This window comes from Vanessa tameamea, chromosome 9, assembly GCF_037043105.1.
Source record: "Vanessa tameamea isolate UH-Manoa-2023 chromosome 9, ilVanTame1 primary haplotype, whole genome shotgun sequence".
In the NCBI taxonomy this organism is placed as follows: Eukaryota; Metazoa; Arthropoda; class Insecta; order Lepidoptera; family Nymphalidae; genus Vanessa; species Vanessa tameamea.
The window spans coordinates 5,866,036-5,880,128 of NC_087317.1; the positions used below are offsets into that span (position 1 = coordinate 5,866,036).

Genomic DNA, 14,093 nt, shown 5'->3' on the forward strand with positions numbered 1-14,093 from the left:
ATGTAATTATTTTAAACGACATAATTATTTAATTTTATCCATTCTTCGAATATCCACTAGATTACTTAAATTACTTCTACTCTAGTATTTTCAAAGATTTCCAACGTATATTTTTTATTTGATCTATCAATAAAATAAAATAATTAAAATTACTAAACATACTGGCAAGAGAGTATGATCAAATCACCAAATCGCGTTCGTAGATTTAGCTGATCCACCTTTTTAATTTAATGTCCAGTGACGCGGAAATTCAACAACAAGATACTTATATAGATCAATTAAAAAACTCAATCTAATATTTGGTTCCTTATTAGTTTAATTTGTAATGAATGTCGTAGGTTGTGAAACCGATGTGGCGCTCGCGACGCGCCGACCTCGTGCCGGCGTTCGCTACATTTGTCCTCTGCCTCGTCGTCGGAGTGGAGCTGGGTATAGTCGCTGGAGTCCTACTGAATGTTATATTACTCCTGTATCCGAGTGCTCGGCCAACTATGGAAGCTGAAATTGTAACGGTGAATATTCTATACATTTTTAGTATTGTCAACGTACTTGCCCAGGTGTACTTAGTGCCTTATTGTTCAAAATCTTTGAAGTATTGAGAGGTAGTAAGAATGGACGATATACGTATGTATTATAGAACTGTTAATATTTATATTCGTAATAATATTTTTCTAGGAATTGTGTACGACGTACTATACTGTTATTAATAACTGGATCACGGTAACTGATGTATATCTGACTAACAGAGTTAATAATTATTTTATAGAACAATTTATACGCTTTTAGAAAAACAGACAAAAACGACCGAATCTTTAAAAAACGTTTGCATTGTAAAGGTAAACCCACATAAACCACGAATTGGGAATTGGAGTCCTTAAGGGGAACGATCGCGTTCAGACAATTTCCATTAAAAATATAGTAAACAAAATTATTAAAATGAAGGATTTCTCCAGTTTCTTTCGACAGTTCTTCTAATATTCGAAGAGTTTTGACAATCGATAATTAATTGGTCTATACAATAATTGTAATATCATAGTAAGTCCGGTTATTTGAAAAGTGCAACTCTACGAGTTTCTTGCCATTTTCTCGGAAATTATGGTAGAGTTGAAATGTTGGCAATTGATAAATTATTGTTATATTGATAATTCAAAAATGGGTTATACTGTATAAAGATTTTAACCTTGGTTAATCATTCACTGGTTTGTTGTATAAAACACTTCAAAGTTTCTTCAAACGCAGTTTTACTGATGTTTTTTTTTGCACTGCCGATCAAGATAAAAAGATAAAGATTATCATTCAATAAAGTTGACGCGTGAAAAATACTGCAATTGCTTTCACGGATAAGAACCAGTATACCTTACTTGTCTCTCACGAATTCTTCACGGCGTTTTCCAAATGTGTTATTGTTAAAATGTTATTATGATAACAATCTACCTATGAGCAACATCTGAATCTAATCTGATTTCCTAAAATTTAAGCAGTCTGATAAGAATCATAATAAAAGTATCACATTATGATATAATATTTAATATGCAGATATTTAACAGATAAAAAAACATATTTGCGACAAAATTTATATCATTCAGCCATTATCAATAACTGTTATTAAGAACAACATTGTATCTGTGACGTGATATCGAATCAAATAGATGTTTATGACAGTTTTATAGATGGGTATTTCGAAAACTTATCCTGACATAAATTACCGAGATAATTATTTGCCAATCTATTTGAATGGTAGACATCGTATCGTGAAATGAGCAACGTGCTAAACGGACCAAATTTTGAACCTTAATAACAGAGGAAGGCGTACATCATTGACAAGTTATCACGTTTCACTATCGTGGATTCGAACAGATATATAATTCATAGTTCTAAATAAGTTTTATTACAAAAAATATGGGATACATTAGATTCTACGATTGCCATAAAATTTAACTTATTCAACTAATGTCTGTTACGATGCTGTAATGTCAGATGACGAAACCGTCATTTTGATTTTTATGAGACTGATCTACTCAATCTCTCTTAAAAATTCTTGTGTTTTTCTATCAGTATACATTCCCAAATGTGCGCCTTTTCTACGTATATAACTCTAGTCTGATATGAGTATATATTTCAATAATATCACAGTTATATAATGTAAAATTGTATCCTTTTTGACAATTATGTTACATCTAGTCAATAATTCTAGTAACTTCTCGAAATATTCGGGAAGACACGATTCTCATCGTCATAAAACGGACGCGTCGAAACAAATGAATTAACTCTAAATTAATAATATTTGTCATGTCTCTTGCAATCTATATTTGGGATTGTATTAAATTTTTATTGGCAAATTAAAATATATTCAAATAATGGACGCTTATTTATTACGTTGGCATTTTAAAGTGCATATTGCGTAAATTTCAAGGCCATCGCAATCACTAAATACTTAATAACAGCAATAAACGTTTTAGTTACGCTTGTAAAGTTAGAACTCATTCTGTAATATAACTTGAAACCGCTCGATTGTGATAGCATTTATAACGTTATTCACAAACATTCAGTTTATATTTCACTAGCTTGGACACTAGTTTGGATTCAATGTTCCAATAACTGGATGAGAATTCACATGCATATACATCCTTGGTCGAAATTTAAATAATCTCCAGAGATTTTAGTGACACACAGATAATACATCATTATTTCATTTTTTTCTACTCAAAATCTCAAAAAGTTAATTCTGGAATTAATTGTCAAATTGTACTTTGGTTTCGGTACTTTGTAAGTCAGTTTCAAGAGATTTTGAGTAGAAAAAAATGAAATAATGATTATCTGTGTGTCACTAAAATGCATGTAGTGCGCTCATCTAAAGTCGTTTAACTTTATTCCTTGCGTCATTGCAGTATAGTAATATATGTTACTGTAAAAGTTCGAACTACGGAAATACTAAGACTTTCCAGTAAAAAGATTTACCAATTCTTAATGGTAAATGTCCAAAAAGGTTTGCGATTCGATCTTTTACCACCATTCACTTGGTTAATCTTAGGTTTTACCTTAATGGCACGGTAAGGGTTAAAAAAACATGTTATAATATTATATTGTACAAAAATACACTACACTCACAATTTCCGTTTCGCTCCACATGTCTGAGGGACAAATAAATATATCGACTCCAGATCAATTAAATCCGACGTGTATTGGAATAACAAATAAGTATCTACTTAATTGAGCTATTAAAAATTCAGTGTCACCAGTTTCTGTTATCATATAATATTTTTTTCTAACTGTCAATAATTCGCATACACTTTATTTTATTACAGAACAGCACAGGATTTAGTTACCTGCTGATAACAGTAGGAAACAGTCTATACTTTCCTGGCGTAGAGTATATTCGACAATACGTCAGTCGAGCCGCGAAAAAACAGGGCGGCTGTAGCATGCCCGTCGTAATTGACTGCAGATATGTTTTAGGTAAGTAATTTTCATTATTCAATTGTTTAAAAACAAAACCCAACCGATATGAAGCCAGCTGATTGTTACAAGGGTTTGATGCAAAGTGTAAAAAGGGAATGAGGCATATTAAGAGTAATAATAAAAAAAAAAACCTTCATAGTATGTGAGTCAATATTAACACCTATAATAAAAATAATTTTGCACCATTTATACGTTGGAGGCGGGCAAATGATAAACCACCTGGTGGTAAGTGGTCACCATCACCCATAAACATTGACGCCGTAAGAAATATTCACCATTTCTTAAACCACCAATGTACCACCAACCATCGGAACTAAGATGTTATGTTATTTATGACTACACTGGCTCACTTACTCTCAAACCGGAACAACAATACTGAGCATTGCTATTTGGCGGTAGAATGTGTAATGAATGTGTGGTACCTCTCTAGACGAGGTTGTACCAGGACCTACTATATATGCAGTATAATTACAAAAATTGCAATGTTTACTATAAGACCAAGTACATCGATTCAAATAAGAATTCAACTGAAGGTGGTAGTTTTGCCACGTAAATATATACATATACTTTATTTGAGTACGCTTTTACAAGCACTTTTAAATAGAACTCTGTTAAACGTAAAGCTACCACTGGCGCTTCCGTACCGGAATTTACATTCCTGTAGATTCTATCTAGAAGAACCGGCAAGAACCTCAGTAGTTATATTAATAACTATAAACTGAAATTATTTACCGTTAACGCCACCAGATAATATGGCAACACATCTCAAATATAAGTTAACAAATGTTTGTTTTATTTTTAGGTGCCGATTTTACCGCAGCCAAAGGTATATGTGCACTATCAAGCTCACTGTCGTCACGTGGCCAACCTCTGGTTCTGTTGTCTCCGAGGTCGAGCGTTGCATCGGTGTTCAGCGGAGCCGGGTCGAACGTCGTCGTTGTGATGACCGCTGCTGAATTGGACGCTACATTACAGAGTAAGAAAACTGAATTTCCTTATATATCCTACTTTTTCATTAACATATTAATAGAATAGTCTAGAATCTTTATTGTACACGAATTCTATGTATAAATAAAAATAGCGTACAAAGGAGGTATCATTGCTTTCAGCAATCTTACCCCGGGCAACCTTTAATAAAAGAATTTATGAATGAATAAATAAATTTGTGAACTATACTTGTGAGAACCATCACCAAAACGCATTCCTGATAAAAAATGGTGTCCACTCAACTGAATAAAATGGGTTATTTTGATTAACGTAACGTTAATCTTAAATGGTTTAAGAATTTTCATGGAATGATCAAACATTTGTTTAGTGTTAGAGATCAAATCGAATCGAATCAAAATACTTTTTATTGTACACCAGTAAACACATACATTAGTCACGTTCAAGAAAGATGCACAATAGGCGGCATAATCGCTTAAACAGCGATCTCTTCCAAGCAACCTTAGGGTAGAGGAAAGTAACAGATATTGAAAGAGGTAGGGGTGTACAAGGCAGATATAAACATAATATATAACATAACATTACAGTTTTATTAATAATAATATATTTAAAATAAAATAAGCTACAGTACATTGCATACGTTTATATGTGTGTATCTAATCAGATATAAATTATATATAAAATTAAACTAAAATTCTCGCGAAAATATACAACATTAACGTGCTTGATATTATTGTTTGAGGCTGCTTTTAAATGAAAATGAGATCTTATATTGTATTGGATTATTAATGTTGATTATGGACCACTAGACTAGTGGTCATTGCTATGAATCTTAACAGTTTGTAAGTTTAATATTAGCTAGCACAGAATGTCATGTGCCTAATTTGTGTTCATCAATCGTCTCATAAGGAAAAATTTCGTCAGGAAAGATGCAACTCGCAGATAGCTTGCATTTTTCATCGTTTTATAATAGTCCAATGAAAGTTGGTAGATACTCATGGGGCAGATTTTCATACGGCACGTATTTGTCGTCATTGAAATAGCGTGGTAGAATGGGACATGAGTCTAACAGTTGGACATTTACTTTAGAGTTTACTGTTACTTTATTTTAATTACAAAAATTAATAGATTAGTCTTTTATTATAATAATTGTTCTAATTAAAATATTTCATAATAATTATTGTCTAAAAATAAGTTATTATTTACAGATCTCACGGGCCAAGTACCTTTATCTGAACTGAACGGTGCTGACAAGAAGCGAATAACGCCACCGCCTTCCTACAAATCATTAACTCAAATGGACGAAGAGTCAATTGAAGTTATAGTAACCGAAGATAAGAAAACACCTCTACTCACCAATTCAATATCATGCAAGTCTTTACCGAGAGAAATTTACGATACATGACGTTATTTTAAAAATAAATAATAATAATTAGAAAGTCAAAATAAGGCTAATACCAGTAACTTTATATTTCTAGCGAGTAAAAATCGATGATGACGTGTATTGACTTCGCTTTTATGATTTAATAAATGTCTATATTTGGACGGAATAGTACTTATATGACGTAAATGGAAAACATATTCGAAACGTTTTCAATATGGCTCATTTACGCCATATTCAACGTCAGATGAAACTGCATGAATAGTTCGATATAGTCACTCCCAATCCGCATATGAAAAAAAATCAAATGATACACAAATTAAGCCAATTCAATCAATCTTTGATAGATCAACATTTACGCAGGTTCACAAAGTACACACGCAACATAGTTATAAAAACATTAAAAAGTCTTAATAAATTTAATCTCATATTGAAATAAAACGTCAGTAGCGTTTATGTCATTCGAGATATTTATTAAAATTAACGGTATTTTTATATTTTATGTCTACATAAATATAGTTCAAGATAGTTTTATTTCAGATAAGACGTAGCGAGTCGATTCTATGAAAATAATGCAAGTTTTTATGTATACAAATTTACCTTGTGTTACCACTGTACAAAATGCAAATTATGACATTTTATTATGGAATTGAAATAAAATAATCTTAAAGTAATCTTACGTTTAAATCACATTATAAATAATTACCATTTACTTAGTTACCAATCATACCTCACAGATAAAATAGAATTGTTGCTAAGTTTCATGTTTTGAACATTAATTTATTATCTGTGTATTCCAAGGGGAAAACCTTGTATATATTATAGAATATAGCAAATTGTATGCAGTGTAATATTTTAAGATTAAGTGCAATCGGTCCAGTTTTCTTTAAAAGAAAATAAATGGTACTTAACTACGATAAATTTGGTTTTATTTGCAAGTGACGTGAAATATAAACTCTCACCCACTTGTCGATTGTTTTAATTACACGTCAAGTAAGGAAATAATATTTGGTAAATAACGAATAAATTGTAGTTCGATTAGTATATCATCACTCTGCTCATGCACTCTAAATGGCATTTTGAAACTATGTCAATCTCATCAACATCAACGTCGTATTTAGCAAAGTAAGAACATATAGATTGATCGTGATTTAAAAATTAATTATCCCATTGAATTTTCTTTAATTTTTAATGAGCAGTTTTTTACAATGATAACACTTGAAATGGGAACGAAAACGCCCATAGTTTAAAGTAATAAGAAGCTACTTGTTATATAAAAAATAGGAAAAATATCATTTTTCCAAGTTTAGTAAAAGACCTACGATTACAATAATTTAAAAAAAAATTATCGTCTAATACTTCTAATCTTACAAAGCGCAACTTTGTTTGTCAAACGTTACATTGTATAGTTTATTTTTAACGGCCAGGTCTTCCCTAATCATAAATGTTTAGCACACCTAGTCTTATAAGTAATCTATTTCATACTTTTTTGGATAAAAATACATGAAATATTAATACCTACTATTTATTTTAGGTAGCGATGATAATATGTAATTTTTGATGAAACGAGTTGTGAGGTAAAGGAAACACATATTTTAATTTAAATAATATAAATATATTCGATGATACATTAATATACATCTTAGCACCATTAAGTTACAATAATAAATGCATGTTCTGACTATTCAGTTATGAGTATCATAATATCTCATTCTGTCGCACTTTGCGCAAGCCATCGTAAACATAACTTACAACACTATAATATCCTAGTCCAGTCGTTTCATATCCTATCACCATATCGTTTTTTCATCCTGAAAACTACTTCCTTAATACTAATAAAAATGAAAATGCTTTTTAATAACCCATAAATTTTAGTAACGGGTTCGATGTGTTTTCTTTTTTTCTTCGTATATTTTTATATATTTGAGTATGTTAAAGTTTTGTTCTTCTTTGATTGTTATCTACTGTCTTACAACACTCTGGTGAACAAACATCGGTTTCGATGCTGATCTTAGTTTTTCGGAAACAACATGAGCAATTCTTGCACTGCGTTGCCATGCTAACTCACGCGTTCTTTCGTGGTTGCTGTCCACACGAACCTAAAAAAAATCTTTCTATGTAAATTGTTACAATAAACTTTATTTTTCTTTTTTTTTAAATCCTTTTAAATAAAATATTTTTACCACAATACTCTAGTTTACCTGTTTGGGTTGCAAAACTTTGATTGAATGTAAAGATGCAACTCCCTGGTTGTTAACTCGTAATGTAAGTTTTCCCATCATTTCTGCAGTCGTTGCTGTTGCTGATTTCAGTTCCTTTTTAGCACCACGTCCAACCTGATAAAAAAAAATTTAATATTTTGTTTTACCTTTTTTCATTCAGAAATATTTTTTCATATTAATCTCTTATACCTCTTTTTCCACGCGTAATATTAGAGGGCCAACGGCGAAATTTCCCTTAACAGTTGTTAAATTAGACATTATGCTAACTGAAACATCACCGCTCCTCCTCAGGGATGAAAGTCCATACAAAGTGCCTTTAGCTCTTGGTTTACTCTTTTCACTGGTCTTAGTTTTATTTTTTGTTATTGTTGGTTTTTTTGTAGTAGTCTTTGTAGGTGGTTTCGGTTTCGGTTTAGTTGCCTTAGTGGGTTTTGGTTTTGCGGTAGTAGTTTTAGCTTTAGTACTTGCTTTCTCTTTGACAGCTCTCGATTCGCTTTTAAAATGTTTTCCACCAAACTCATTAACGATCTCATCTTTTGCCATAATGTCTTGTTCGATTTTATTTTTTTCTTCCAATCTATCATTTACATAGACTTTTAAGGTATTATTTCCGTTTTTCGTATCAGTTAATCCTCCACGGGCAGAAGTTTTCTTCTTATTAGAAGTTTTCCTAAAAGTAAAACGTAAAACTAATAACAATTTCCAAAATTATATGAATCTAAATTTTGTGCGTTTTTATTATAGAAATTTTACTATTAATAAAAAGTTCAAGGGACAGTGTCGGAAATATGTCTTCTTAATAACTTATTTCTTACTTTTTATTCGTCTTGGGCTTATTTTTCTGCGGCTTGGAGGTCTTCTTGTTTGCGTCGATCGGTTGCAGCTTGACATTGACAGGATCATAAGAGCGTCGCAATATTTCGTTCATTTTTTCAAGAATATTGTCCACAAATTTATTATATTTAACTATGTAAATTGCAGGAACAGTTGCTTGTTTCTTTGCTGGCTCCTCGTTTAACGCACCTGTTTTGAATATCATATTAGGTAACTCACTTTGATTGAATACAGTCACATTTTATAGAAGTACTAAAAATTAACAGACTGAGCTACATCTGTGAACATCTTTGGTTACAATGAATTTTCATATATATATGTGTTCATATTATATTTTCTACATCGCTTCATTATTATCTAAAGCTTACAACTCATAGAGACTTTTATCAACAAAAAAATTAAATTCCAAGCCTCACCTCACAATCTTTACTGTTCAAATAATACTACACTTTCTATTATTTCATTCAATGATAAAAATACTCAGAAATAAAGTCGACTCTAGTACTAAACTGATTCACTAAATTTTCTCAATGGTTTAATTTCTAACATTTTAAACCAAAATAAAAAAGTTAATTAATTAATATTGTAAAGCCAATTTCATTTTCAATTTAATTGTTTCCTTCGAAAAGAACAACTATTTTTAGAACGAGATAACGCTAATTTATTACTGACAGTCACGAAAAGACTAACTAGCAATACTAAATAGTAATTTATTAAATCCTTTTTTAAATATTTACTCGTCCGTTCATGTTATCACGCACCTCAATTAGTGTCTATAATCAGGTATGCATTGGACTAATAATTCATACGGCAACATGTTTAATGTTATTCACATCGATGGGCACGCCAACAACTAACTGTTTCTCTATCTGCGAGCCCGGTTGAATTCTAATCGCCAATAACAATTAATAGGACCAGTCAACAGTGGATTTTCTATTTTCCACACGTAAAAGAAACTGCGTGCCGAGTCTCGGACATTCAAAGAAATCTAATTATGGAATACGTATTAAAGTTTCTGAAACTTATGACTCGTACAAGCTTTTTAGAATGTTTTTTTTTTCAAACGTATAACTAACAAGTACGCTTTACATGGCTATTTTAAAAATTTCTTTCCCATGAAAGGGGACTTATATTGAACGCGCCACCAAACTGCTTTAGGTATCGCTGGCAATAAACGAGTTTCATTTAGGTCGAATATGGCTCCTCACGACTCTCCCAGAATTTCTCGTCGGTAAACATTTGAGAATTTCTCTTTTACCATCTCATTATGTTGTTTTCACTCGACACGCAAAATTTTACGGCTATTTCGTCATTTAGTGAGAGTAAATATTCGGTTCAATTTACTTTCTACAGATAGCTTAACTGATTGTTAAGTTAGTCAAGGTCATTTCCTGAGAACTATCCGAGCAAGGTCAAAGAAAGTGTCAAGGTTGTAGAAGAAATCGGGTGAGTTCAACGAACTAGCTCCGGATGGGAAAGTACGCAGGCAGCAAACGCGCTCGTCATAGCCGACCCCTTAACATACATCGGGCTACAAGAAACTAGTTCCTCCTTGACAGTCTCGATGGCATACTACTCGTCCTTAAAATTTATGCGCAAGATTTCTAGATTGATATCGGGTGACACTCGCCACTATCTTTGAAGGAACTTTTAACATTCATTTGGATATAGAATTTGTTGATATTACTTAGACATTACAGGTGTGGGAAATAGGAGCAGGGATTTCTTTGTGCGTTATACTACATAAATAAATCGGTCAAAAAGCTAGTTACTTATGTGTTACATTGAAGTCCTCTATGCGATATTAATATATAGCCAATATAGAAGAATTATAAAATAATATATAGTGATAAAAGTTAAGCAGTATACAAATAACAAGGATATATTTTTTGTTATTCTTGAGGAGGGAAATTTTACATAAATACATATAGGATTTTGACTAGTATACGTTTATTTTTTTTTACAAATAAAATTAAATTAATACAACTAGATAATGTCACTGTTATCTGACAATAAGAACTAGAGTTCTGACCGATAAATTTCTCTCCTAATCGTTTACATTATATATTTTCTAGACGCACAATTCGCAACAAAGGTTATTTTGTATATGAAAGTATAATAAAATTTACACAGAAATTAGAACAAACAGATTTATTTCAAAAAACTGCCACCGAACTGTTGTGACATGATCTAGACATTAATTTAATTTTTAACTTTTGCCCCATACTTACACTTTCACACATCAAGCACGCACACTTAATAAATAAAATAAATAGAGTAAATAAATAGTCAATAAATAGTTAAGCTAAGGAGGGAACCGCGGGGGTCTCTCAGGTGGATGTTAGGGCGAGTCTCGCCCGGTCTCCGGTGCCTTCTAACTATCTGAACTTTTTATGCTCGACGGCTGCAGCCGCGGCGGATGTCGCTTTGGTTTTCTTTACTTTGATGTGACTGGTTTTTTTTCCGCTCTTTTTCGCATACGCCGCGACGTTTGCCTTCAGTTTTTTAGACTCACGTGCTTGCTTTTTCCTGCCAAGGGCATCAGAAATGTCATCGTCGTCGTCATCATCATCGTCCTCCTCTTCATCTTCGTCATCATCATCATCTTCAGGGTCAAGTGCGTCAGTGATGTCGTCGTCTTCTTCTTCGTCATCATCACTATCAGCAGCGGCGGCAGCTTCAGAACTTGCGGCAACAGGAGACTCCACTTCAGCGCTTGCTGGCTCTTTTTGTCCGGCTTCAGGTTCGTCACCATCGACGGCACCTTCAGCAGCTTCGGAAGCTTCTACTTCCTCAGAAGCTGCAGCAACCTCCTCGACAGGGGTGGCAGGCGCAGGTACAGCAGCAACAGTGTCAGCTGATGCTACAACAGATTGTACTCCAGTAGATTCATCGTCGTCGTCATCATCGTCACCGCCTGTACAAAAAAAATAATAATTTAGTAAATAAAGTTGACAAAAACTTGTAAAAGTAATATCTCTTTTTACTTTAATATTGTATTTACCTCCTAAGATATCATCGAAGAATCTTTCCAAATAATCATCATCTTCATCATCATCAGCTTCATCTTCTTCTTCATCATCATCATCGTCATCATCGTCGTCATCGTCGTCTTCTATAAAGGGAATAATAATAAAACATGAGTATAATTACTTTGTTGCCTAACTCAATCTTACTATATTAGAGGTTTTTACAAAATTCATGACGAATATGTATACATAATATTTATCACTCGCTTCCAAACACGACTTGAACATAGATGTCACACTTTTAGGTAACGGAACTATTAGCCTTTACTTTGAAGATATTTACTTGAAACTGTTGATGCGATTTGCTTATTCATTAGTACTTTTACTATTTACTGCAATACATCTTTGTCGAAATGAACTATTTGTTAATACGAGTTAATCAGATTCCGCGCTGGGGATTGGTGCGTGACGTCCTGAGCAAGGCTTTCGACTGTGGAAAGCAGAGTAGCTTCAATTTCTCTGATTGAGTTTTTATGTTTAAATTAATTAGCAAATGAGAGCACCTGTCACGCTGTTCGATTCACATTCCGTTGGTCTGCGTCCTGATTCATTGGAATTTTTATCGACTGCACGTAACATTTAGTAGTTGTAGCAGTAGGTAATACTTATACATAGTAGTAGCAATAATAAACCGTTAAACTATCAGATATAAAATAGATAACTTTATTCTTTTTTAAAATTAATACGTATTTTAAAGAAGGAAAAATAGTTGAGAACTCTTTTTATAAAATAGTGTAATCACGTCAGTTTACCGTAAATTTCTATAACTACGACATGAATGCATTTATTACGGATTAGATTCTCAGGTGTTCATAGAATGTTAATATGATTTATTATTGATATTATATCGGTACAATAATTGCCATCTCGTTTCAAAAGAAATTGATTGATGTTATTTTTTATAAATGAATTCTTCCGTTATTATTTTACTTCAATAAACGGGCTATATTTTATATTTACAACAGTTAGGTTTTATTATTATGAATTGGAACAAAACATGTCTTATTTATTGCACATATCAAAACGGACACCATAATTAATTTATAAAATAATAATGGTCGTCTAAATAGCGTGTAATTTATAATACAATTTCTTTGAATATATTTAATCGACACGCTTATTTTATAAATATTATTTTTTTATTATTAATATTAATTTAAAAACATTTTGCTTTTAATTGTTAAATTCTTAGTGAATTTGTAGATGCTTAACACACCTGATAATGGGTCGAGGTCAACATCGTCATCATCATCATCATCGTCGTCATCATCATCGTCGTCAGAGGAAGCCGCTGGAGCGGGCGCAGCTGCAGCTGCAGACTGCCTACCTACTTCTTTCTCCTGGACTTCATCAGGCCGTGAGATGGGACTTCCATAAGTCGACAACACTAAGCAGCACAACGCCGCCAAAAACAACAACGACCTCATCTCGTATCTGAAACAAACAGAGGCCTTTAATCATCACCGCCAACATGACCGCGATTGCGACAGTGCCGATAAGTCCCGCCACTATCACGGTCACTGCTATCACGATAACACAACACTAACACAAACACAAGATCACTATGTCCTATGGGCACTTCACCTTTGACTTTCACTGTTGAGTCCTTTGGGGCTCTAGCGGAAGAGGTTCCGCTCGCGTCCTTCTATGTCGGTGAACGGGACGCTATGACCGAGGTTGGCGATCGGAAACGATATAGCGGCGGCGTCTTCACGGCACTCTCTTTTATAGCGTTACGTCACTCGCGGGGAAGGAAAGTGGTGATGGTATTCACGCTGGACATAGATCAGCGACCGCGAAGACTTTCACCGCTCATTGGCTTTACTTGCTTATCTAGCAATATCTAGCAAAGGTAAACACCTTTGAAACGTAACGAAAAAATGCTTACATAATTCCTGATAATTTGTATATTGCTTGTATGTTAAATTTCAAAAGTCGCGCTATGAATATATCACATTATATTTCTAAATTAGCTAATTAATTTAATCATAAATTTAATATAGAATGCCACCTCTGTTTTCAAACTCTTCTATTATTTAGAATCGAAGAGGGGTTGGTAAGTTCGATTGACTAATTTATTCAATTTATTTGCCGACTCGGTATGTCTGCTTAGAGAAAAGTGCGGTGGCGTGTGGTTTCGGAATCTTAAAACAGTTTTAAGACATTAGTATGTGGGGACCAGCCCCATACTTTCACTCGAGGTTATGTATATAAACGCGTCCA

The 14,093-nt window shown here is 33.1% G+C and overlaps 2 protein-coding genes across 3 annotated transcripts in view; one reads left to right on the forward strand and one right to left on the reverse strand.

The window, feature by feature from the left end:
* Positions 1 to 14,093, forward strand: part of LOC113395007 (sodium-independent sulfate anion transporter) — a 56,926-nt gene that overhangs the window by 26,904 nt on the left and 15,929 nt on the right. The window contains exons 10-13 of one of the 2 annotated variants that reach the window (XM_064215821.1): positions 339 to 512; positions 3,306 to 3,456; positions 4,262 to 4,435; positions 5,613 to 5,843. In XM_064215821.1, the coding sequence (XP_064071891.1) occupies positions 339 to 512; positions 3,306 to 3,456; positions 4,262 to 4,435; positions 5,613 to 5,809 (696 nt within the window). In that variant the 3' untranslated portion in view covers positions 5,810 to 5,843. Of the gene's footprint in view, positions 1 to 338; positions 513 to 3,305; positions 3,457 to 4,261; positions 4,436 to 5,612; positions 6,031 to 14,093 lie in introns of those variants that run through there. The other variant, XM_026632516.2, reaches the window with a different exon arrangement.
* On the reverse strand, positions 7,724 to 13,612 carry LOC113395050 (germ cell nuclear acidic protein-like). Its single transcript, XM_026632592.2, has 8 exons — positions 13,455 to 13,612; positions 13,087 to 13,304; positions 11,846 to 11,956; positions 11,357 to 11,758; positions 8,823 to 9,030; positions 8,197 to 8,677; positions 7,987 to 8,121; positions 7,724 to 7,884 (listed from the first exon to the last, which is right to left on the reverse strand). The coding sequence occupies exons 2-8, from the start codon at positions 13,295 to 13,297 to the stop codon at positions 7,747 to 7,749; spliced, it is 1,686 nt and encodes a 561-aa protein (XP_026488377.2). The 5' UTR covers positions 13,298 to 13,304; positions 13,455 to 13,612; the 3' UTR covers positions 7,724 to 7,746.